This window comes from Rhinoderma darwinii, chromosome 2 (genome assembly GCF_050947455.1).
Source record: "Rhinoderma darwinii isolate aRhiDar2 chromosome 2, aRhiDar2.hap1, whole genome shotgun sequence".
NCBI classification, from domain to species: Eukaryota; Metazoa; Chordata; class Amphibia; order Anura; family Rhinodermatidae; genus Rhinoderma; species Rhinoderma darwinii.
Genome location: NC_134688.1, coordinates 232,217,335 through 232,244,063, shown reverse-complemented (window position 1 = coordinate 232,244,063; position 26,729 = coordinate 232,217,335). Strand labels below are relative to the sequence as shown.

General features: G+C 39.7%; 1 protein-coding gene across 1 annotated transcript in view; it reads right to left on the bottom strand.

Annotated features, from left to right (window-relative positions):
• The window catches only part of VPS53 (VPS53 subunit of GARP complex), a 180,233-nt gene that overhangs the window by 71,895 nt on the left and 81,609 nt on the right, over positions 1 to 26,729 (bottom strand). The window contains exons 11-14 of the mRNA XM_075852929.1: positions 23,799 to 23,940; positions 13,373 to 13,474; positions 11,770 to 11,864; positions 6,200 to 6,442 (exon numbers count right to left, since the gene is read on the bottom strand). Of these exons, the coding sequence (XP_075709044.1) occupies positions 6,200 to 6,442; positions 11,770 to 11,864; positions 13,373 to 13,474; positions 23,799 to 23,940 (582 nt within the window). The remainder of the gene's footprint in view (positions 1 to 6,199; positions 6,443 to 11,769; positions 11,865 to 13,372; positions 13,475 to 23,798; positions 23,941 to 26,729) is intronic.

The following is a 26,729-nucleotide window of genomic DNA, read 5'->3' as shown; positions in this document are numbered from 1 at the left end:
AAGATGAGTTGGTGGGTGCCAGACAAGAAATAGTGAGCCAGCAAGAGGCATGGATGAAAGCATAGTAAAATAAGACATGACAAATGAGCATAAGATAATGCGCATCATAAAAAAAAATACATGTGAACCAAGAATATAGTGAACCAGGATCTATGCTGTCAATAATACAATAGTAAGGTATCGCCCAAGAGGGGTGTCTCCAAGTGTCATGGAAAGTTGATATGGTTGTGAACCCAATGGAGAGTAACTTGGAGTAAACCAGCAAACAGAAGTGCGTATAAACCGCAAAGTCTGAATAGCTTCTAGAACACCCGTCATTCAGCAGCCAGCTAAACACCACGCCAGAAATATATTTTGGCGCTGGCTTTAATGGCCGTCCAACATAGATATACAGTGGGCAGGCCTGAACCGGTTGAACTGTGTCTGAAAGCTCAAAATACCTTCGACCTGAACTGGTTAATGAGCTGTGCACCTTTATCAGCTGGAAAGGAGTACAACAGGATTTCAGCTTATGGATGTAAAAAAAATAATGTTTTCATTCACTGACGACAAGCAGAGATTTCGAAAGTGGTCAGAAATTGGAACGCAAAGTTGTATAATGTGTTATTATACAATGATCATAGTGGTTGTCGCACTATAGTCATTGATGTCATATCACAAGGCTATGCCATCAACATCCGATCTGTGGAGATCCAATTGTTGTGACCCTCGCTGGTTGCTGGAACAGAGTACTAGTGATGATAGGAGAACGCCATGCCACATCCGCTCCCTGCATGGATGATAGTATACGAATACATAAACAAAGGAGATAAAAGTAAAACTTAGTAGCCCAGATTACTGCTAACAAAACATTACATGACGTATCCTGGCATCGTAGACCAGCTAACAAAATGTAAAATCCATGGATAAGAATGTATTCAATAAGGCCGTGAAGGCTGAACCGAACAGGTAGATTCTGTACAGTCCGTTTTTTTTTAGGTCATCTTATTTTCCCAGATGACAGAATAGCCTCCTTCCTCTCCGTCTAGGACATGTTTGTTTTGGAAGCCGCAGATGTCATTAAGGCGGCTGAGGAAAGCATAGTCCAGGTATGCCTTATTCAGTCCCCAAGACAAAAAGTATGTTTTTAGGAGTTTCTCAGTGGAAAGGAATCTACTGGTGTCTTGTTTCAAGTAATAAAAAAACAAAAAACAACCATACACCTTTCCAGCTTGCACAATAATCCCCAGATTCCCCCCCTACTAGAAAAGCAGAATAAAGATTTATTGGACTGCAGGACTTACTACTACATTTAGCAACAGACATCATATGTGTGCACAAAAACAGCAATTCATTGGTAGGAAACCGAGCAGACAGGACGACTTCCTTAGCGTGCTGTACATATGTGAGGAATTTACGAGCCATCGGGGCATTGAGACGTTAATAAGCTGACACACAACTCAGACTGGGCTAGTAAAAAGAGACTAACACACCACTGCTAAACTACTGCTTTGTGTCTGTAACACCTTAGGAGCACTCTCTCCGAGAGTGTCAGACACCCTGTACTTGTGAAATGCTAAGCTGCTACCGAGAGAGACTTCTTCCACACTCAACACTGCTGTCGCTACATCTTACCCAACTAAGGTGGAAGGCGAGAAGAGAGAGACTCTCCCAAATTAGAATAGTGTGGGTTATCTTCCACCAGAGCAGCTATCAGGTTTTACCGACAAAGACAGGCTAGGCCTGCTAATCTTATCATAGATGAACCCCCGGAAAAAATGTTTCCATTCCACCAAGAAAACCCCAATACCATCCCTAGCTCAAAGAAGTTACGTGTAGGGATGAGTAAAGCATGCTATAAAATTAGTTTGCCACCCTACTGTAAAAGATCTTACGTCTTTTAAGGGACTCCTGGTAAGGTAAAAAACAGTAGGCTATGTGAAAGTTATAAAATGAATATCCATTATATTCAGGGGCTCTCTGGTATAGCTGCAGAATTATTTTATATAGAACATATAGCATTTCCCAAATCAATAGATATTTCATATCAAAAAGCAATCATATGGGTCAAATTGTGTGGAACAAAAGCTGCCTCAGAGCTTAATAATAAAAAGAGAGAGGGAGTGGGGAAAATATAAAATAATTTTAACACCTCAATAGGACTGTGGATGCACAGTGTTAATGGACTTATGCCACAAAATATGTCCGTAAATAAAATTTTAAATAAAATACAGACATGGATAAAGTGCATAAATTGATAGGAATATATAGTTCATACACACATTTAGCACATGTCTGTAAAATCATTGAGGTGGGGTAAAAAAAATAAAAATCAGATATACAGTACATATTGATCAATTCATATCTGCTATCTTCACCAAAATGAAAGCCTACTTATGTTAAAATTAAAAGTACCCAACAAGCAATTAGCTGACCTCTAATAACTGATAAACACTGCAGTATGCCTGAAAACCAAAAAATAATAAATAAATCAAGAATGTAACGTGTTCATTGAGAAATCTAAATTGGCGAATTCTATGAAACTGGAATGCAGGAATGATTATGAAAACCAGAACTCAAGCACTGTAATTATAAGCAAATCCTTAAAGGGGTAGTCCAAAATTAGTCCAGAAACACTGCCACTCCTCAATAGGTTGTGTGTGGTATTGCAGCTCAGCCCCACTTAATATAATGGAGCAAATCTGCAATACCAGACCTAACCCATGGACAGGTGTGGCATTGCTTCTGGAGGAAAGCAGCCTTATTTTACAATCCTGGACAACCCCTTTAACTCAATGATCTATTGAGTATGTCCAGAACTCAAGACAAGGTTCCGAATAATCACCCTCTATAAGCCAGAGCAAAGTTTTGTTGGAAGTAGCGTCTCCACTCTGGATGACGTGACCGAGTATTACATGGTTGCCCATTCATTCGAATTAAAAAAAAACATTTCCCTTACAGGGAAATGTATGGCTGCCCGCAGCTTTGCCAGGCAATAACAGCTGATTTCTGGGGGTTGCTGGGAATTTTATTGTTTGAACAAAACCACTTTTAATAGCACGTAAACAAAATTGTTTTATTACAGTCTTTTGATCAGATAAAAAAGGAAAGTAAAAATAGACTTTGTATCCCAAGTTTTCCACGCCTAGTGAACGGTATAATCTGCTTTATATTTAGGCTTGCTGTTTTTATCAAGCAACTGTTCAATGTGAGTCCACACCCTTCATTTAAAAGTCTTTTATGAGCAGAACAATAATATCACTTCTCATTATACCAGTAAAAAATGTTACCAAACTAAAAAAAACATTTTATTCTCGAATTAACTTAAAATATATTTCCAAAGATTCAAACAAAATTTGTGCACGGTATGTTTTTCAGAGTGTACACTTCTACATTTGTTTGTTGAAGGGGTTTTCCAGGATAAAGAATGCTGACCTATCCTAAGGATAGGGCATACATTTGTAATTGGTCAAATATTTAAAGTGCCATAAAATCATTCTAGCTAAGGGAACAGGTGCCATTGACACTATTTAAAGAGGCTCTGTCACCACATTATAAGTGCCCTGTCTCCTATATAAGGAGATCGGCGCTATAATGTAGGTGACAGCAGTGCTTTTTATTCAGAAAAACTATCTATTTTTTTTGCCACTTTATGAGCGATTTTTAGCTTTATGCTAATTAGTTTCGTAATGCCCAAGTGGGCGTTTTTACTTTAGACCAAGTGGGCGTTGTACAGAGGAGTGCATGACGCTGACCAATCAGCGTCACACACTTCTCTCCATTCATTTACACTGCACTAGCGATATAGCTATATAGCTTTGTGCAGCCACATACACAAACACTAACATTACTGCAGTGTCCTGATAATGAATATACATCACTACCAGCCTCGACGTCATGTGTACTCAGAATCCTGACACGTCTGAATCTTTTCTGTGAGATTACAGCAAGGCAAACATAACCTCGTTTGAAATGACAGGTTACATCGTAATCTCGCGAGATTACGCTTGCCTTACTGTAAATCTCACAGAGACGCTACAGAAGTGACAGGATTCTGAATACACATCACGTCCTGGTTGGAGGTAATGTATATTCATTATCAGGACACTGCAGTAATGTTATAGTGTGTTTATGTGTCTGAACATAGCGATATAGCTATATCGCTAGTGCTGTGTAAATGAACAGGGAGAAGTGCATGACGCTGATTGGTCACTGATTGGTCGGCGCCATACACTCCTCTGTACAACGCCCACTTGGTCTAAAGTAAAAATACGTCCACTTGGGCATTAAGAAACTAATTAGCATAAAGCTAAAAATCGCTCATAAAGTGGTAAAAATGTATCGTTTTTCTAAATAAAAAGCACTGCAGTCACGTACATTACAGCGCCGATCTCCTTATGTAGGAGATAGGGCACTTATAATGTGGTGACAGAGTCTCTTTAATGACAAAAGATTTAATTGTAACCTTGGCTGAACTTGATGGACATGTATCTTTTTTCAACCGTACTATGTAGCTATGTAACCTCATTTAATCTCTTAAAGTGTACCTCAAGAGTTATGAGCAGCCCGCAGCATAGACCGTTGCTGGCCCGTGCTGCTGTGTAGACACAGAATCTGCTAAGCATGTTATACAGAAAAACAAATCTTTAGCAAAAACCTGCGCTATAATCGTTTTTCTATAGAATAGGAGGGATACCAAATAATAATATAATATAACGCTCGTTGACGATAATTGCCAAGTGTAAAAATGGCAGCGATCAGCAGATGAACGAGCAAACGCTCGATCATCTGCTGGTCGTATCGTTTTAAAAAAAGTAAAAGATTATGCTTGTCGGCAGCACGTCTCCCTATGTAGGGAGACGCACTGCCGACATGATAATAATGTATGGGGACGAGCGATCGGCAGAGTAACGGCCGCTCGTCCCCATCCATAGCTCCGTGTGATAGGAGCAAGCGAGTGCCGATCAACGATGTCTCATTGATAGGCACTCGCTGCACCGGCCGAGTAAAAGGGACTTTAGATACAGATGCTAAGGACTTAATGCAAGTTCTGATTCCCTGTTTCACATACAAAACCATGTTAAAGTTCCTGATGTTTCCATTGTGGAGCTGAAGACATGTGGCAGTGAATACAATCAGATTCCGAGAATGATTGGAAATATTTTTATTTTCAAATATATGTTTTTTCTGTAACATATAATCGATCCTTTTCTTTTAGTGGATTGCAGTGTAAAATTATTTCCATGATGAAGTCTGTGCTCTACTTAATTATATTATGACACATCAATAACTGATCGTTTACTTCTATCCTAAACAAATAAATCATTTTTATCATCTCTAAATTAGTTGGCAAGAACGACATTTGTTAACATCGGTCATCATAGAATGACCAATAGACAATGTCTTAAAGGGGTTGTGCATTTTGATAGAGAAGGGTCCTCTGTTCAGGATTCTCATCTCTTGGCCAGAGTTGAGAGCAGTTTCAAAGAGTGTCTTTCTGGAAAACTTATCCTGCATTACACATACAACCCATTATTTGAATTGGCACTGTGTAATACTTAATTTCTCCTGTGCTGGCGCTGCAGGAAACTGAAACACTTACTTCTAGGATTCCCCAAAGATTACAGCTGATCGCAGGGGATCCCAGCAGGGAGACACTTTGTGATATGCTTATTGTCAAGGGCCCCTTATAAGAAGTAGGCAGAATTAGGCAGAATAGATGCTTCCATGTAGAAAATTTTGAACAGATAAAGGTTTGGCTTTGGTTACAGTCAATACATAGCAACAGTTTTTATATGCCCTACATGCCCTTTTTTATATGCTCCACTATTATCCAGATCATGGACCTGGTAACAAAAAGCATCTCTTACTCTGGCAGTCCAGGCCATGTATTACAAGGTCATGTAATACGGTCTTTCTCCTACTATATTTGCTTTGAAGATTGAACCCCTTTGAAACCTGGAAATAAACTAAATCTGCATACCACAGATAAGAGTTCTGCATCTGTACAGCATTTTTACACTTTTGATACTTGTTAAACTAGAAGGCTTTACGGTTAATTCAACACAGACTGAGGTTTATTAATATTACTCTAAATCAGTAACGGATCAAGAATAGAATTTATTTCAGCATAATACACTTTAGGATTTTGCCTTTTTAAGCACAACAGAAAAGTGTAAATATAATAAAAAAAATATATATATTTTTTAAACAAACTTACTTGGGCAGGTTACCGGACAGAATTTTCCAAGCGTATTCTCTGAGGTACTTCTGGAATATAGTGGTGAGAGCAATCATTGGTTCCCCTGTGCTTAGCTGGGAGCACTGTACCATGCACTTTTTGTAGTAGACAAACAAGTCAGCACAACTTGGAAGAACAGCTCCTGCATCTTCGGAGGTTGATTTTGGTGGACCCTGGGCCTTGAAATCTCCAACAAAACGGTCAATTAATTCTCCTAGGTTCCTATGGGCACAGAAACATCACATGTTGAGAAAAGATGGCCTTAGTTAAAGCACAATATTAAACTCGCTAATACTACTCAATATTCAGACTCCTCAAAATATTCTGAGACTTTCCAGAATGAATATTCCTTAGTTTTCATGTAGGTATTGCTATTAAGACATTGTATTCAAAAGTCCTTAACCTCTTAGTTACCACTAATACGCCTTTTCACGTCGGTCACTAAGGGGCCTTCGGCTAGGCTGCCGCCTTTTCACGGTGGCCCAGTCTAAGTCCTGCACGGGTCTCCCGTGCAGGCTGGAGCCGGGGCTCTGCTGTCTGATGACAGCTGGGCTCCTGCTCCAACACCCGCGATCGAAGTTTACTTTGATCGCGGCCGTTTAACCCGTTAAGTGTCACCGTCCATAGTGACCGCGGCATTTAACTTGATTACAGAGGGAGATGCTCTCCCTCTGTCACCCATCGGTGGCGCGCAAATGCAATCGCGGGTCTCCGATGGGGTGTCATGGCAGCCGGGGGCCTGATAAAAGCCCCCAGGTCTGCCCTGGACATATGCCTGAGGCACGTCCTAATAGATTGCCTGTCAGATTTACACTGACAGGCAATAATGCTCTGGTATACGAAGTATACCAAAGCATTATAGCAGCAATCTGAAGATCGCATGGTAAAATCCCCTAGTGGGACTAATGAAATAAATAATAAATGTGAAATAAAGATTATTAATAAAAATTACAGTAAAAAAAATAAAACCATTTTTTTTTTCCATAAAAAGTGGTTTTATTTAGTAAAAGTGTAAAAAATAGATAAAAGTACATATATATATGGTATCGCCGCGACCGTTAATAAAGTTAATGTAATTTAAACCGCAAGGTGAACACCGTAAAAAAAAACGCAAAAAACAAATAACGAAATTGCAATTTTTTTCCCATTGCCCCCCAAAAAAGTCATAATAAAAATGAATCAATAAGTCCCATGCACCCCAAAATAGTACCAGTCAAAACTACGTCTCATCCCACAAAAAACAAGCCCAAAAAATCACTACATTGATGGAAAAATAAAAAAATTACGGCTCTTGGAAAGAGACGATGCAAAAACAAATAATTTTAGTTCAAAAGTGTTTTTATTGTGCAAAAGTCGTAAAACATAAAAAACCTCTACATATGTGGTATCGCCGTAATCGTACCGACCCATAGAATAAAGGTAATGTGTTATTTATGCCGCACAGTGAACGGCGTCAATTTAAAACGCATAGAACAATGGCGGAATTTCAGTTTTTTTTTTTATAATCCCCCCAAATAAAGTTAATAAAAAATTATATGTACGCTAAAATGATGCTATTAAAAAGTACAACTAATCCCGCAAAAAACAAGTCCTCATACAGCTATGTAGAGGAAAAAATAAAAAAGTTATAGCTCTTTGAATGAGACTATAGAAAAACGAATAAAATAGCTTGGTCATTAGGGCCTAAAATAGGCTGGTCACTAAGGGGTTAAAAATCCCTTATACGGAAAAGAGCAGCAACAGTCAGAGATTTCACCTATTTTATACATAATTTGTATTTTCAAAAAAAATTCATTATCTGAATCCAAACCACATTTGCATCACACATACCTGGCTTCAAAATCTTGTGGTTTGATTTCTACTAAAATGTGCCAGTAGCAAAGGAAATCACATTTTACTGGCTCCCAAATCAAAGGGAAGCGTTTTTCCTGTAAAACTACTGTGTACATCTGTTTTACATATATCATTCATAATGAAAAAGAAAGGTAATACGGCATGACGTGGTTTCTTGTATTTCAGATAAGAAAATGTGCCTTTAGAATGAGCCTTCTGAATATTGCCAGGTGGGGGTTTGTGAAGGCAGTCGACAAATATCAGTTGGGACCCCTCCATAAAGATTTATGTTGAGCTCGGCCAATAGTATACAGTATTCTATTTCAACAGGACAGCGTAGTTAAGCAGCTGTCATACAACTCCGACTCTCTAATCTCCCAGGGAAAACTCAGATCCTGTCCAGCCAATGAATCTGATGGCAGGAATGGAGTCTTCCAGGCCTAAAAGACATTACACTGTGCCGACAGAGTGGTCAATACAGCCCCCCCCCCCATCCCAGTAGTCACAGCAGTGTGCTCCTAGCCTTTGATCAGAAGTCGCAACATCTGCCTTCACCCCTCCCAGTAGTTATAGAGTCGTGTCGACTGGAAATAAGGTTTTGGCATCTTGTTGAATAAACACCATGAAGAGGTGGACAATGAGTTTACATTTTCACACTTGTATATTTAAAGGGGTTTTCTAAGATTTATTGATCGAGACAAAAAACTAAAAAAAAGGTGTACCATAGTTCACTGATGTCGAGAAGCTGCCTCCAATATAAACAATGGTCACACCATGGCATGTTAGTAACACGTATGTACATCCATGAGCCGATGCGGTAAGAAGGGATATTGTAGCCACGTACTCAAGTCATAACATGGACAGGGTATACATCTGAGGCGACATCAACATGGCGGCAGGCAAGGGCGGAAATATCATGAGGTATTGTAAGCTCCTCCTTTTATTATTTTATATTGGTTAAAAAAATAAATAAGTAAAACTGGAAAAACCTGTATTAAATTATTAAAAGAATAGAAGAAAACACGCTGAAGAAGAATTTCGGCGTTTAATACGGTTATTGTACCGACAGTAAAGCACCAGCAAAGAATAATGTACAATGTCTTATTTTTAGTGTCTTGTTAAATAATAATAGTGAACCCTCCTGCTATGAAGAATAAGGACTTGAAAATAATGGGGCCAGTAATTTTCCACACTGCTGAGCAAGCATGAACTTAATGCATTCATTTTCCACAGACCTCGAAAAACAGCTTAACTTGTGTGGAAAGAAATCCATCTCCCCATCTGCATTTAAATAAAAACACACTTCGTTTTAAACGTTTCATATCAGAAGTTCCCAGTCATTGAGGACAACATTTTGTAGCAGACGGTTATAATCGCTATGAAGAAAGGAAATAGGGAAAACAGCCACATAGCTACATACAAAAAATCACTACTTACAATAATTCTAGAAAACAGATAAAGAACCAGGTACGTACATCTCACTCAGTGGTTGTCATCGCCTTTCACTCAGGAAACCTTTTTGTTTTAACACTCCCTAAAGGCCTCATTCACACAGTGCAGATTTGGTCAGTACTTGAAGCCAAAATCAGGAGTGGATGCAAAGAAACGAAGAAGTAAAAATCTTTCGATTATATTTCCTCTGTGTTTAGGATCCAGACCTGGTTTTTGCGTCACAATACTGACTAAATCTGCAATGTGTGAACGAAGACCTAAGGGGGTTGTCAGATTTGGAAAACCTATTTTAAAATATCATATTCGGGAATTGTGAGTTAATAAAGGGGGTTCCCGCATTCCTAAATGCCATCAATTAGCCAGAGTAGAGTGCGACTACAAAAAGCGTCTCTGGAGAAGGGTAAGCAGTCGTCAGGCAGTTCCTAAAATTAGGGCCCTTTTTTTTAGTGCGATTGTAATTATCATTTTACAGGTCACAGGAGAAGCAGTCTGAAAACTAAGCAGAAGACCCTAAACTTGACATGGAGCGGCATATTATGTCCCATTAAAGAGCACATATGGAGGATATATTCACAAACAGTCCCTGTAAGAGGCATAAAACGGGGAAAATAAGTGGCCGCTGCAGGGAAAATGTAGCATTACATGTTTAAATGAATGGTCGTTCATGTAAAGAACAAGCGCACAGGGTCTGCCAGAGTGGGAGCTGCTCTTACAGTGGACCACCAATTTATGATGTCCATATGTCCTAATACGCTATATAGACAGGAGTAGTCGCAGTGTGACAACCTCTTCGATGAAATGTAATGTTGAAGATCCAATGGATGCGGCTACCAATTTAGTGCACTGTCACAATCAGGTGGTCCCACAAGACCACCTCTGCGTTGGTAAAGCAATAAAAAAAAGAAATTGCAAGAATATGGTTTTCAGACATTAAAATTTAATTTATACTAGAAATAAAAAGACATTTATTAAACTTGAAAGACCTACTGCAAAGCTGATAAGGAAAGATATGGGTGTGTGGGCTCATCATTCCTACAAAAATCCCATAAAATATCTGTAATGTTGTAGCGAACTAAAACAATACACAACAGAAAATATCTTGAAGGCACACAGCTGAATATTAAAACACGTGGCTATATTTTTTTTAATGATGTTATTAGTTTTTGCTTGTGCGTTTTTTTTAAATCTATATAGGTTCATTATTCTGTGACCAATTTCAAAATCTTTTTTGGGGGTATTTCTTTTTTTCATATAGGGCTCCTAATCTCGTGCTTTTCTAAACACAACCGTATTGTTAAATGCTAAAATTCTGTTAACCTGCAGCTGCCCCTAGGGGGCGATTACTCAAGACAGATTTAAAAAAATGTGATGTGAAAAAAGCAGTGGATTTGAAGTTCTGTATCAGAAACCTCAAACCTGTAAAGATAAATTATAATATCAAATCAGCACAACATGTTTTAATTATTTAGATAAATACAAAAGAAAATGATAAATACACCGCAAGGATGAGCTTCAGACTATGCAGAACTGTGATATTGAAAGAATTTTCAAAGCCCACCCAACTGATACAACATAAGATGCAATGCCATAGTAGCATAAGCAATTGCACAAAAGAGTTAAAGCAGGTTTTCTAACAATAAAAGAATAAAAAATACATTAAATTGGTCTTCTAACACATTTATTAAACATAGCTAAAACTAAAGGTTAGAAGAAAGAACAAAGAAGAACTCTTAATACAAGTTGCAAAGTCACTCATTTCAGGGCATGCATTGGTTAACAAACTGGGAAATTGAAGGATTTCTTTGCTTAAAAACCTTTAGCTAAGGTTACAAATTCCTTTCAAGTTTAGGGTGCCTGCGAGGGAAACACTAATGGAAAACATTTCTGATTGAGTGGAAAATAAAAATGAATTTCAGTTTAAAGTCAGAACAGGGTGTGGCGGGATTACTGAATGCTGGGATTACATTGGCTGGCAGGCAGTATGACAGACCCCTGGCAGTGTTGGCACCACTAAGTAACTTACTGTAAAACTAGTTCAGTATTAGATTCAATTAGGTACCAGAGAGACTTAGAATAGTAGACCCAGGTACAAAAATAATAGTAATAAAAAAAGTACCCATTCAATGAGCATGTAGACATAACACAACAGAATATTAATAGTACAAAATTATTCAAAGCGGATACAATGCAGTTTTCTAACTAATGTTTAGTCTCGAAATGCAGAAATGTAAAAAGTCAAAAATAAAACCAAAAATTATACTCACTTGTCTTGGGACTCTATGTAGACATAAAGATGGGGCTCAAAACACTTTGAAATTATGCCGTGGAATGGATTTTCTGGTGCTTTGGGTTTCTTTGGCTGTAAAAAATAAAGAAATAAAAAAAAGTCAAATTTAAAGGGGTTTTCCACTCCCTAAAAATTGATGGCCTATCCTCAGGATAGGCCATCAATAGCTGATGAGTCAGTGTACGACTCCCGGGACCCCCGCTGATCAGCTGTTTTGAAGGAGATGCAGCGCTCGTACAAGCTCTACTTCCCCTTCATTTCTACTTGCTCACTGTGAATCGTCAACACATATGTAGCGGCAATTCACAGTATTGCAGCCTTCTCCTACTGAAGTGAATGACAGAAGGCTGTAATACTGTGAATCGCCGCTACATCTTTGTCGATAATTCACAGTGAGCAAGTAGAAATGAAGGGGAAGCAGCGCTCGTACCAGAGCTGCACCCACTTCAAAACAGCTGATTGGCGAAGGTCCCGGGAGTCGGACCCCCGACCGATCAGATATTGATTTCCTATCCGGAGGATAGGCCATCAACCTTTAAGGACTGGAAAACCCCTTAAGACAAAACTATCACTTGTTAATCCTATTGTAATACTGTGCACTAAATAGATATGGGATAAAGGCCAAAAGGACAATGGTACAAGTTGAATGGATTTCTAGGAATTTGAGTTGAGTTTTCTATGTACATTACACTTTTTGGTTTTTTTCTACGGATATCAGATCTGTCTTCATTCTTTATACAGCTAGACACACAGCAGCCCGTCAGTCAGTGGTAATGCCACATCACGTTTGTGCCTTATGTTTATCGTGTATGTGAAGATTTTGACGTACACGATAAACATGTCGATAGTGCCCCATTGGCTCGACAAAGACCAAAAGAATCGTCATTCGGTCTCCGATGGACTGGAATATGTCAGTTCACCTTTTATTTTAACTCTTTTTGAAGGATAGTATAGCATGTTTGGACTGTGATTTCAAGAGCTTCGTCAGGTCCAAAGTACCCGGCTAGATCACTTGCGATGCTCTGGCCAGGAACTACGGCATTGTGGCGCCTGACATCACTGTCCATATATGGACAGTAACATCAGGAGATTCCCTGAGCACAGCTCTTCAGGTAACGTGCTGCCGGGGGGGGGGGGGGGGAGGGGGGGTGAGCTTCGAGCAACATATCATACTGTATGCCAATATAATGGTATACGTTGCAGCCTTCCATCGGAGGTATACGTCGGGAGTCCTCCCAACATATACCTAAGGAGGGCGCCACCACAGGAAAAATTCTGCATTACACAGTGCTCGTTCAAACCCATGAGTGGTCTTGAGTAAGTAACACAGGGCAGGTTCTCCAGAGCAAGAGACACTCTTTGTAACCACTCTTCACTCTGCCCAAGGGATTTGGATCCTGAACAGGGGACCTCGCTCTATTAACTCAGAATTTCCTAGTAGGGTGTATTAAGATGTGTTTTCTAAAATAAACAAACCCTTTAAAATATAAAATGAAAAGCAATTATTTCTTTAAACCAAACAATAGACATATGACATGACTGCAGAGAATGGGCTCGAGGGTGAAATGTGCAATACTCACCTTGTCTAGGTCACCATCTCTCTCCAGCGCAGACTCTTCTGCTAGATTGTCATCATCAAGAAAAGGGTTAGTAGAAACAGGAGGCTGAACTTCAGGCTTTTTCTAGTGGGAAAAAAAAGAAAAAGAAATGCCAAATTAATATTTCCATTAAAATGAAGATCCACTTTTGATTTACTTTGGCACCAGAGTAAGCAAATAAAATCTATTGGAAACACAAAAAAAACTGAATTAAAAAAATAAACTAACTAGACAAAGGATTTTATAAACAAAAAAATGAATAAACAAAAGTAGTGAATACTGAGAAAAGTGAAGGTAATTAACCCCTTAAGGACGCAGCCTAGTTTGGGCCTTAAGGCTCAGAGCCCATTTTTCAAATCTGACATATTTCACTTTATGTGGTAATAACGTCGGAATGCTTAAACCTATCCAAGCGATTCCGAGATTGTTTTCTCGTGACACTTTGGCCTTCATGTTAGTGGTAAAATTTGGTCGATATATTCAGTCTTTATTTGAGAAAAATTGCAAAATTTAGAGAAAATTTAGAAAAAATAGCATTTTTCAGAATTTAAATGCATCTGCTTGAAAAACAGACGGTTATACCACCCACAATAGTCACTAGTTCACATTTCCCATATGTCTACTTTAGATTGGCATCGTTTTTAGAACATTATTTTATTTTTCTTGGACGTTACAAGGCTTAGAACATAAACAGCAATTTCTCATATTTTTAAGAAAATTTCAAAAGCCTTTTTTTTAAGGTACCTGTTCAGTTCTGAAGTGGCTTTGAGGGGCCTATGTATTAGAAACCCCCATAAAGCACCCCATTTTAAAAACTAGACCCCTCAAAGTATTCAAAACAGCATTTAGAAAGTTTTTTAACCCTTCAGGCATTTCACAGGAATTAAAGCAAAGTGGAGGTGAAATTTGCAAATTTCGTTTTTATTTCTGAATTTCAATTTTATTCTATTTTTTTTCTGTAACAAAGAAGGTTTTACCAGAGAAACACTACTAAATATGTATTGTCCAGATTCTTCAGTTTTTAGAAATGTCCCACATGTGGCTCTAGTGTGCTCGTGGAATAAAACACAAGCCCCAGAAGCAAAGAAGCACCTAGTGCATTTTGGTGGTGCTTTTTTATTAGCATATATTTTAGGCAGCATGCCAGGTTTGGAGAGGTGTTGAGGTGCCAAAACAGTAGGAATCCCCCAAAACTGACCCCATTTTGGAAACTACACCCCTCAAGGAATTAATTTATGGTTATTGTTACCATTTTGACCCCGTAGTTTTTTCACAGCGCGTATTTGAATTGGGCTGTGAAATTAAAAGAATGACAATTTTTCCAATAAGATGTCATTTTTGATCAGAATTTCTTATTTTCACAGGGAACAAAATGCCCCATTTTGTTGCCCAATTTGTCCTGAGTGCGGCAATACCCCATTTGTGGTGATAAACTGCTGTTTGGGCCCATGGGAGGCCTCAGAAGGAAAGGAGCGCTATGTGTTTGTTGGAGTCCAGATTTTACTGGATTGGTTTTCGGGTGCCATGTCGCATTTGCAGAGCCTCAGAGGTATCAAAGCAATGGAAACCCACCAAAAGTGACCCCATTTTGGAAACAAAACCCCTCAAGGAATTTATTTATGGGTGTTGTGACCATTTAGACCCCACAGTTTTTTCACAGAACTTATTTGAATTGGGCTGTGAATTTAAAAAGAAAAACTTTTTTCCAATAAGATGTAGTTTTGGCTCAAAATGTCTTATTTTCACAACGAATAAAATACCCCATTTTGTTGCCAAATTTGTCCTGAGTGCGGCAATACCCTATTTGTGGCCATAAACTGCCGTTTGGGCCCATGGGAGGTATTAGAAGGAAAGGAGCGCTATGTGTTCTTTGGAGCACAGATTTTGCTGGATTGGTTTTCGGGTGCCATGTCGCATTTGCAGAGCCCCAAAGGTATCAAAGCAATGGAAGTCACCCCATTTTGGAAACTACACCCCTCAAAGAATTTATTTATGGGTGTTGTGACCATTTAGACCCCACAGTTTTTTCACAGAATTTATTTGAATTGGGCTGTGAATTAAAAAAAAATTTATTTTTTCCAATAAGAGGTAGTTTTGGCTCAAAATTTCTTATTTTCACAAGGAATAAAATACCGCATTTTGTTGCCCAATTTGTCCTGAGTGTGGCAATACCCTATTTGTGGTGATAAACTGCCGTTTGGGCCCATGGGAGGGCTCAGAAGGAAAGGACCACCATGTGGCCTACTGGGAATTTTCTGGTGCTAAGTCGTGTGTGCAGAAGCCCCTGAGGTATCAGTACAGTTGAAACCCCCGAGAAGTGACCCCGTTTTAAAAACGACACCCCTTAAGGAATTCATCTAGAGGTGTAGTGAGCATTTTGACCCCACAGGTATTGTGTAAAAGATAATGTGCAGCAGTTGGTGCAGAGTGAGATTTGCAATTTTCTATATATATGCCATGTCAGTGTCCGATATATTGTGCCCAGCATGTGCCACCGGAGACCTACACCCCATAAACTGTAATGTTGGCTCTCCCGGGTACGGCAATACCCTACATGTGGCTGTTATCAGCTGCCTGGGCACACAGCAGGGCTCAGAGGGGAAAGATGAGGAGGGGTAAGCTGTGCGAAGTGGATCAGAGCGAGTAAAACTGGGGTAAATTAAAAATAAAGGGATGGATGATAAATTTGAAAACACTCTTTCATACAGAGCTCTGGTTTTTCGGGACACGCGTCACATTGATATATTGTGTCCTTCCTTATCCCCCTCTTATAGCAGACTCTGCACCTCTTTTGACTTTTTCCCTTCTTGCCAGTTTGGGGAACTTCTCCTAAAAAGTGTTGCCCTGGTACGATGCCTGTGGCCCCGCTTCCAGAAGTACTGTAAGGCTTCAGGACTTGATCTGACAAGTCCACCCCTCCCATGTACCTATTGTAGTCCAGGATGCAGTCTAGTTTGGGGGTCCCTGTACTGGTACCTCGTACAGGTACATGGGTACTGGTGTGGCATCTCCCTGGTCTTGTACTTGACACACAATATGTTGCTGCTAGATTTTGCCCTGCTCTCACCCCTTCTGAGTGTTTGCCCAAGCAGAGTCGTAGGGAGGCCTCTCAGGTTTCTTCTAGCAGTGCCGCATGCCGCAGGACTTCTGGAAGCGAGGCAGTTGAAGAGTGGGACGCTGGTATAAAAATTATCCAGGTAGAGGTGGTAACCCTGGTCCAGCAGTGGGTGCACCAAATCCCACACAATTTTTGTATTAACTCCCAGTAAGGGGGGGCATTCTGGGGGCTGAGAACTGGTGTCCTTCCCTTCATATATCCTAAATTTGTAGGTATACCCGGATGCACTCTCGCACAGCTTATACATCTTCACGCCATACCTTGCCCTCTTACCCGGCAGGTACTGGCGGAATTGAAGCCTCCCTTTCAATACACTTCTCGGGGGTGAATGCTGGGAAAACCGGGCACTGAAACGGTCTAATAGGGGTCTCCGTTTATACAAACGGTCAAAACTGGGGTCATCTCGGGGTGGGCACGGCTCATTATCAGTATAATGTAAGAAGCGAAGTATTGCCTCATTTTTATTTTATTTTTTAGTTTCCAGCTCAGTTCTGAAGTTGCTTTGAGGGGCCCATATATTAGACACCCTTATCAAACACCCCATTTCAGAAACTAGACCCCTCAAAGTATTCACAACAGCATTTAAAAAGTTTATTAACCCTTTAGGCGTTTCACAGGAATTTAGAGCAAAGTAGAGGTGACATTTAATTAATTTAATTTAATTTATTAGGCACCATATCCGGTTTGAGGAGGTCTTGTGGTGCTAAAACAGTGGAAACCCCCCAAAAGTGACCCCTTTTTGGAAACTAGACCCCTTGAGGAATCCATTGTAGTTTTCTTGGGGTGCATGCGGCTTTTTGATCAGTTTTTATTCTATTTTTAGGTGGCGTGGTGACTAAAAAAACAGCAATTTTACTATTGTTTTTTATTCAATTTTTTTTACAGCGTTCACCGTGCGCTATAAATGACATATTCACTTTATTCTGCGGGGCGATACAATTACGGCGATACCAGATGTTTATAGTTTTATTTTATGTCTTATGGCGTTTGCACAATAAAATACATTTTGTAAAGTATAATTTACTTTTTGTGTTCCCTTATTCTAAGAGCCATAACTGTTTTATTTTTCCATCAGGAAAGCCGTGCGAGGACTTATTTTTTGCGTAACGAACTGTAGTTTCGATCAGTACCATTTTTCGGTACATGCGACTTTTTGATCTCTTTTTATTCCATTTTTTGGGAGGTGAAGTGACCAAACAATTGTGATTGTGGTACGGTTTATTATTATTTTCTCTTACGGCGTTCACCGCGCGGGATAAATAACGACATCGTTTTGTAGTTCAGGTCGTTACGGACGCGGCGATACCAATTATGTATAGTTTATTTGTTTATTTATATATTTTTATTAATAATAAAGAACTGATAAGGGAAAAAGGGGGACTTTTACTTTTATTACTTTTAAATCTTTTATTTTCTTATTTTTACACAACTTTTTTTTACTTTTTTACACTTTTTTTACTTTGTCCCACTAGGGGACATGAGGGCAGGAGGCTCTGATCGCTATTCTAATACACTGCACTACATGCGTAGTGCAGTGTATTAGAGCTGTCAGCTGTTCGCTGACAGCAAGCATAGTGGGTCCTGATTTTGTCGGGACCCACTAGGCTTCCGTCGATGGCGTAGCCAGAGTCCATTGTTAGGATTCTGGTTGCCATAGTAGCCATCACGGCCCGCTATCGTGTAGCAGGCCGGCGATGGCAGCTTAACCCCTAAGAAGCCGCGATCGCTATTGAACGCGGCTTCTAAGGGGTTAATCGGCGGGGACCACCGCGATCGGTCCCTGCACACTAAGCTGTGATAGCCTGCTGTCGGAAACAGCAGGTATCACAGCTCAGACACGCGCCGGGGAAAGATGGCGCCGTGTTTACTCAGGTCAGTAATAGTACTGACCTGAGCGCGAACGTTCTACTTAGCAGGACGTACTATTACTGACCTGAGCGCGAAGGGGTTAAGAGAATTAGAGCTTAGAATAGGCAAGTAACGCTGTCCAGCATCCGCAGAGGGCACTGCGGCAGCATCCGCAGAGGGCACTGCGGCAGCATCCGCAGAGGGCACTGCGGCAGCATCCGCAGAGGGCACTGCGGCAGCATCCGCAGAGGGCACGGCGGCAGCATCCGCAGAGGGCACTGAGGCAGCATCTACAGAGGGCACAGTAGCATGATCTAAAAAGGGGCTGCCCAATCTTGACATGTGTGTCTGCCAAACGCTGCTAACTGAGCCGCCGGACTGCATTTAGCGACACTTAAACTGGAAAGCTGGATTGTTGAAATAAGCATGTGGAGAAATATCTCAAATTTTAAACCTAGCGGTATTATTATAGTAATGTAGTATTATTATAGTACTGTAGTATTATTATTATTATAGTAATGTTGCATTATTATTATAGTAATATAGTATTATAGGAATATAGTGTTATAGTAGTTCAAATAACTAATTGATTAATAATAATTTTGTATTTTATCAAATTTGAAAGTAATGCGGCCCGTCAACTTCCCATTTTTTCTATATGTGGCCCACTTACCCGACCGAGTTTGAGACCCCTGGTATAGATACTTAAAGAGGCTCTGTCACCAGATTTTGCAACCCCTATCTGCTATTGCAGCAGATAGGCGCTGCAATGTAGATTACAGTAACGTTTTTATTTTTAAAAAACGAGCATTTTTGGCCAAGTTATGACCATTTTCGTATTTATGCAAATGAGGCTTGCAAAAGTACAACTGGGCGTGTTGAAAAGTAAAAGTACAACTGGGCGTGTATTATGTGCGTACATCGGGGCGTGTTTACTACTTTTACTAGCTGGGCTTTCTGAAGAGAAGTGTCATCCACTTCTCTTCACAACGCCCAGCTTCTGGCAGTGCAGCACTGTGACGTCACTCACAGGTCCTGCATCGTGTCGGCACCAGAGGCTACAGATGATTCTGCAGCAGCATCGGCGTTTGCAGGTAAGTCGATGTAGCTACTTACCTGCAAACGCTGGTGCTGCTGCAGAATCAAGTGTAGCCTCTGGTGCCGACACGATGCAGGACCTGTGAGTGACGTCACAGTGCTGCACTGCCAGAAGCTGGGCGTTGTGAAGAGAAGTGGATGACACTTCTATACACAACGCCCAGCTAGTAATAGTAGTAAACACGCCCCGATGTACGCACATAATACACGCCCAGTTGTACTTTTACTTTTCAACACGCCCAGTTGTACTTTTGCAAGCCTCATTTGCATAAATACGAAAATGGTCATAACTTGGCCAAAAATGCTCGTTTTTTAAAAATAAAAACGTTACTGTAATTTACATTGCAGCGCCTATCTGCTGCAATAGCAGATAGGGGCTGCAAAATCTGGTGACAGAGCCTCTTTAAGTTACCATTCATACCATTTCACCCACTAGTAACCATTTCAATATATGTAGCAAAGTAACATCATTAGTAGGGTTGAAAGAAGTCATAAGTCCATCTAGATGAACCTATTCTCCTGCAATTTTGTTTAGGGCCCCTCAGAAGACAATTTTCCTCCTCTTAGAGGAAAATTCCTTCTAGACTCCACATATGGCAATCAAAATAAATGCCTGGATCAAAGACCCATCTCCAGTAATCGGGTCCATATAACTTGTAATAGAATTACTTTCAAGAAAGCCATCCAGGCCACTTTTAAACTCTATTAATGAATTAACCATTACATGTCCTCTGGCAAAAAAAATCGATAGTCTCACAGTCTTATATGGACTGAAAGAGCCATATTAAGAGGCCCTTAGTTTAACCCTTTCCTAATATTTGACATAACCGTACGTCATGGGTGGGAAAGGGGAATATGGAGCGGATCCCCGGGCTGAGCATGAGTCATATTCTGCGAGTGTCGGCTGTGTGTTACAGCTGACACTTCACTGTGATGGCCGACATCAGAGACCACTATGATCCTGGCCGTTTAACTACTTAGATGTTGCTGGTAACAGCGACCCCAACATCTAACCTGTTAGAAAGAGGCTGAAAGCCCCTCAGTCATCCCATTGAGTTAACATGTTTTTACCGCACAGTCAACACCGTAAAAACGCGACCCAAAACACATTAGAGAAATCGCTATTTTCTTTTCAGTTCCCAGTACATATTACGGCAGAGTAAATGGAGCCATTAAAAACTACAACTCGTCCTGCAATAAACAAGCCCCTTAATATGGCTATGTCAATGGAAAAAGAAAACAGTTATGGCCTTGGAAGGTGGGGAGGAAAAACTAAAATGAAAAAAATAAATGGATGCGGCGGCAAGGGGTTTTCCCATCTTGGACATTTATGTCATATACACAGGATATGCTATAAATGTCCGATAGTTGTGGGTCCCACCTCTGGGACCCGCACCTCTCTCTAGAACGGGGCCCCCTAAACACCGTTCTACCTTGCTCTACTACTGCTGCTTCCTGATTAGATGGTTGGGAGTTACAGATACAGCCGAGCTCGATGAGCTACGCTGTTTACGTAACTCCCATAGAAGTGAACGGGAGTTATGGACTGCGCACTACGCGGTTTCCGTAGCTACAGAGTTCCAGAAACATGTAGAATGGGGTTTAGGGGGCCCTGTTCTAGAGATTGGAGCGGGTCCCAAAGGTGGGACCTGCATCTATTGGACATTTATGGCAAATTCACAGGAAACCCCTTTAAGGAAGCAAAATTCTGCTCTAAAAGGCTTTTTGGATAGTCCAGAAATACAAGACAATAATAGGTTGTAAGATCGTGCGCATTCAAACTATCACTAGCTTAGGAGAGTTTTCAGTCCAGGCTAGAAGTAGTCCCATTCCTTTTCAATATCAAACGAAGGAAGAGAAGTCGTTGACATGCAGTTATATCTCCTTAAATTATTAATGATTATGGTGTATTCACATAGTGCGGTTTGCTGCGTTCTTGGCCCTGTGACCAAAACCAGCACTGAATAACTCATGCATTTTTGACGCGATTTGCAAAATTGCTGCTAATCGCAGTAAAAAAGCATGCGTTCTTAGATGCGGTTTCTGGCTGTGCGGCAAAAACCGCAGCAAAACCACACAGTGTGAATACACCCTTACAGATCGAATTGCGGTTTATGGCTAATGCACACAACAGTATCACTCATTCATGTTCTAGGAATAGTAGAATTATGCCTTCATGAATATATACATACTATAAAATCAATAGATGTAAAAGCATGCAGTAATAATATTATAAATATAGTAGCCCAGATTCTCTCAATAAAGGAGATCATTTACAATAAAATATCAGACATAAGAAACTCACACAGCCAGCCACATAACAAATAAAAGACTACTTTTACTCCAGGCAGCCACAAGTTTGTGAGTAATTGAGGAAGGAATTTAGATCAAATGCCAAGTCTACAGTGGTCAGGCTGAATCAGAATCAGCCCTTTTTATTGTTTAATAGGAAATGGGGCACTGAAGAATTCACATGAGAAAATGTAAAAGGTACACCTCTAACATTATTTCAATCGTATTTACTTGGTATGATTTCTATGTACTTTTAGTTTTTACTTATAGCGTCCCTCCACTTGTAATCTCTCCCCAAACTATAATGTCTAGAGAAACGCTCCTGCGCGCACGACCTCTGTTCAGGCACGAGAGTACAACTGGAGGTACACTAAGTTTGTGCTAATAAAATAAATTAAATAAAATAAATGGACAGACAGGAAGGTGGTCACAAAACGTCTAAAGGAATGGTCACGTGTATGCATTTCAAATTTTTGCCCTCTCTAGCCTGTACAAACCTAGGGGCTACACAGCAACAGAGGGTCATTCCTGAGTGGCAGTAGAATAAAGCCTTTTATATCCCCCATCGCTCCAGCGCCGATGGCCCCATGGTCCCTCACTGGTCTCAGGTAACTCTGCTGAAGAGTGACGTGCCGTACCAACACGTAAGCGCTGCAGCCAATCACAGACTATTGTGGATATTGACATCACTGCTGTAGCCAGTGATTGGCTGCCGAAGTCCCGTGTTGGAAAAGCACGTCACTAAGAAACCACAGGAACCTCAGCGTGTTCAAATAGCTATTCAGACAGGAAATTCTAGAAATGTCTAAAAAGGTGAGGGTCACATCTCTTAGGACCTCTCTTATCGTGAGAATGTGGGTCCGTCAAAATACAGTTTTGCAATAGGACGGACAAGATGACTGGCAGCTGTTATAAACAGAAGTATTGACGGCTGCAGGATTGACGGCTTCAGTAAACCCTGGTCCTGCGTGTCCAACACGTGTCCGGCTAATAATGATCACATCAAAGTTCATGAACCAGTGCTCAAGGAAGCCGTCAGTCCCGCTGACCTGATGGATTAGGCTTTGAACACAAGTTACAGCTTCTATGTATAACAGGTTTTAGAAATAAAAAAAACAATACTAAAGTTGTTCAAAATGAAATACAACATTGATTAAAACAAAAATAATAATAATAAATGGACTATATATGTCCTTTAGGCCCTGTTCACACAGTGTGTATTTGACGCGTCAAAAAAACTTGGTTTAAGCTTCCCATTGACATCATTGGGAAAGCACGCCGTTAGTGCATACAATGCGTTTTTTTTACGTGCATGCGTTTAAAAGACACGTTGTGTAAAAAAAGATGCGTCAGGTCTATTCTTTGGTACGTAAAACGCGACGAAAACGCACCAGACGCCTTATTCCAATAGTCAATGGGAGTCCTGATTACGCATCAAAAACCGCACCGAAAGCACAATGAAAGCACGTCAAATACGCTTGTCGTTTTAAAAGCTCTTTACAAAAACGCTAGCGTTTTTTTAAGCGCAGTGTGAACAAGGCCTTAAAGAAACCACTCCTCACTTACTCCTAGACTAAATGTCCAACCACTGGCTGCCTTGTATTACAAAACAGGACTTACAAAACCCCAGTTCTGATTAGTGGAAGTCCCATAGGTGGATAAATGTATGTTTATACTTATGCTGTGCAACTTTGTATTCCCTTACATTGGGATATATCTATCTATCTATAAGGGAAAGAAGGAGAACCTTCTCCCATATGCTGGAATCCGTTCCCATTTGTCTTTATAAAGAAAAAAAGGATGAAAATCATAGCTGTCAAAGACTAGAATACATGAGCCCATACATAGGCCCAGTTATACTGTCATAGATTGTAAGCTCCTGCGAGCAGGGCCCCCATCCTCTTGCATGAATTGTTAGTTTTGTCACTATATAACTTCTGATATTGTCTGTACATGTTCGCTCTGAATTGTAAAATGCTGCGCAATATGTTGGCGCTATGTAAAGATTATTATAAAGAAGGCAATGTAGTACAAAACAAAGTATGGTCTTACCACAACGGTGTCAGTCAAGGTGCAGCCAGAGAAACGCTTCGCTAGAAGTCCCTCAAAATTAGTGGTTCTCTGAATAGCAAAGAGCAGTAGCTTCACCTCAATCTCTTTAGCTCTCGTCCTCATTATTTTGGAAAGATCATTTCTACAGGAAAAAAAATAACAAATGATTATTATAACAAGACAAACTCATCATTAAGGGGGTATCCCGATTTTACCAAAAATTATTCTCTGTAGAACTACTGTCCTGGTCATGTGACGATCACACAGGTGCACGGCTCGTTACAGTATGTGTATCAGAGCTGTATCTTCTAACAATCCCAGCACCTGTGTGTCCATCACATGACCACGGACAGAATTTTATACACTGGAAGTAAACAATGAATGTTCCTGCTGACTAACAACAAGCAGAGATCTTAAAAAATGATGAGGAATTGATACAGAAAGTATAATGGAAAAATTGGATAACCTATTTATACACAAAAATAACATTAACTTGCTGAAACCGGGCAACCCCTTTAATATTTTAAAATACGTATCAATAATTCTTAAAATTGTCATGCAACTGATTTTTTTCTAATTGAAAGCCCAAGATTGCGCTCTCATCCAAGTATCATAAAAAAGTTTGAACAAAGAAAAAAAAAAAAAAGTGCACAAGGATGCAGTCCTTCGCAAGCTCCAAAGGGAAAGAGGCCTAGGACCTGCACACGGTTTTAATGTATAAGTTATATACAATACAAGATTAATCAGAACAGAATTTTGGACCTATTTAGATAAAAAAAGAAAAAAGAAAAAAAGGAGTTCATCATGAAATTGACTCAATGGAGGGGATTTATCAAAACCAGTACAAGGGGAAAAGCGAAGCCACTATGTATTACTGACTTTTACGGTTTATAAAAGAAAGAAAACATCCAGTAATGTGCACATTGATGGGGACGCAAAAGATGCTACGAGAGGCAAGTAAATAATACGAACAGCGAGTCATTTTGTGACATAGAAATAGGCTTCTCCATGTAGGGAAAATACAGAAACTTGACTTTTAGGCTTGTCTTTTTACTATTAGTGCTGGGCAAGAAATCTGTTTGTGGAAAGGTGAGGAGTTCAGGGCACAACTCAAGGGGTTTAAGCCAGCGAGTATTAGAACAAAGCTTTGGCAGCCGATGCAGTTCTCATTAAAGTGAGAACAATGACAGGTAGAAAGGATATTATAAAAGCTCTGGTAGCGTAGATACTTTTCATCTCAAGGGGATTTCTTCTTTTTCCTGGAGTAAGTTCAGGACAGAATATACCATTAAATTATTGAACAAAATAGCTGGGCGGCTCAAGGCCTCGCACGGAGTAAGCCTTTCGCTGAGGTAAAAAGGAAGTGCATGATATTTTTAGCTTGTGACCGAGAACTGCCTTACTTCAGCTTCATTATAACAGTCAAAGGTATGTTCACGGGGAACCCAGGCACAATAAACAAGAATAAAATCAATGCCACTACTTTGTAGAATATAAAAAAATAAAATAAAAAAGATGAAGATGATGATAATGATCAACATATTCCATATAGTGCTCTGTAACACAAAATAAAGCTCCACAGGTTCTCTCACAGTAAAAACAACACAGAAGTGGATTCGGTGCAATACGAGTAAAAATGTAAGAAACAATTCAAAACCAAGTATGTTGATGAGAGAGTTCAACTATTAGGCGAGTACATGCAGATAAGTGGAAGACACAGGAATAGAAATGTAAGGTTAAAAGAAGTGGCGCCGTATATTTCTTATTGTCTATTGTAGCCGCTTATTGCTTCAATGATGGCTTTGTGTTGCAATACTAAACTAAATCAATTGGTAGATTTTTTCCCCTTAAAATCATGTACTACAAAGTTATTCAATATGCAAAAAAAATAAATAAAGACTACTATTTCAAGTGAAGCACCTGACATAGCTCTCATGGTATTATACATATAGTACTTTAAAGTGGCGCTCCAATTTGTCTATATACATACACACACACACATTTCATTTTTTATTATTTTTGGATAAATTTTTGGTACATAGATATAAAAAAAATCTGCAACTATGCAACCTTTTCTTATACGTCCGACTGGAGCAGGTAAATAATGGCAAAGGCCAGTTTATGTACCTTAATGCAGATAAAACAAAGTTTTGCCGCTCATTCAGTCAAAGCAGCAGTCAAACATTCATTCAGGAGGTATTTTTGAGCGAGTATTCCAGGTCGAACAAGTGGCAGCTATACGGACATTCTATTCTACCTATTGCATGTTGTTGGGGGAAAAAATACTGCTAGAAAGCATGTTTAAACTGCTGCTTTTTGACTTTATATTTACATTTTTGATACATAAATTTTTTTATAAAAAACTACTAAATGTTAAGTCGAAAGTACAAAAAATTCATTTCTGTCATTGTTTTGTTTTTTTTGTGTAATTATTTTTTCCATAGATCTCCGAAAACCTTAAGTTATGTTTTACATTTCTTGTATAGGTTGTGACAATAAAGGGCACATATAATACATAAAAATAGGTAATATTTTCAATGTTTTATGATATTCAATAAAAAGTTTTGTTTGTTTAAATAATCGTGTTTATTTTTAAGTTGATTGGTTTTGCTAGCGTATTTTTTAAAACAAATTATTTTATTAAACTTTATTTACAGGACAGGTTTTTTTTCGTACCACAAGAGGAGTTTTAGCCTGTGTTCACACAGAGTTTTTTGCAGGAGAAAAATTCCTCCAGCAAAAACTGCTCCAGACGTTTTTTGCACAGTGGTTTGACAAAAACTCGTCAAAACACTCATCGAGGTCTTTTTTTTACCCTTTCTGACTGATTGAAATGGGGTTTTGGAGGCGGAAACCGCCTCAAGATGTCAGTCATGTCGCTTCTTTTTACCGTGACGTGGTTTTTTTGCTCGCGGTAAAAAAAAACTCGTC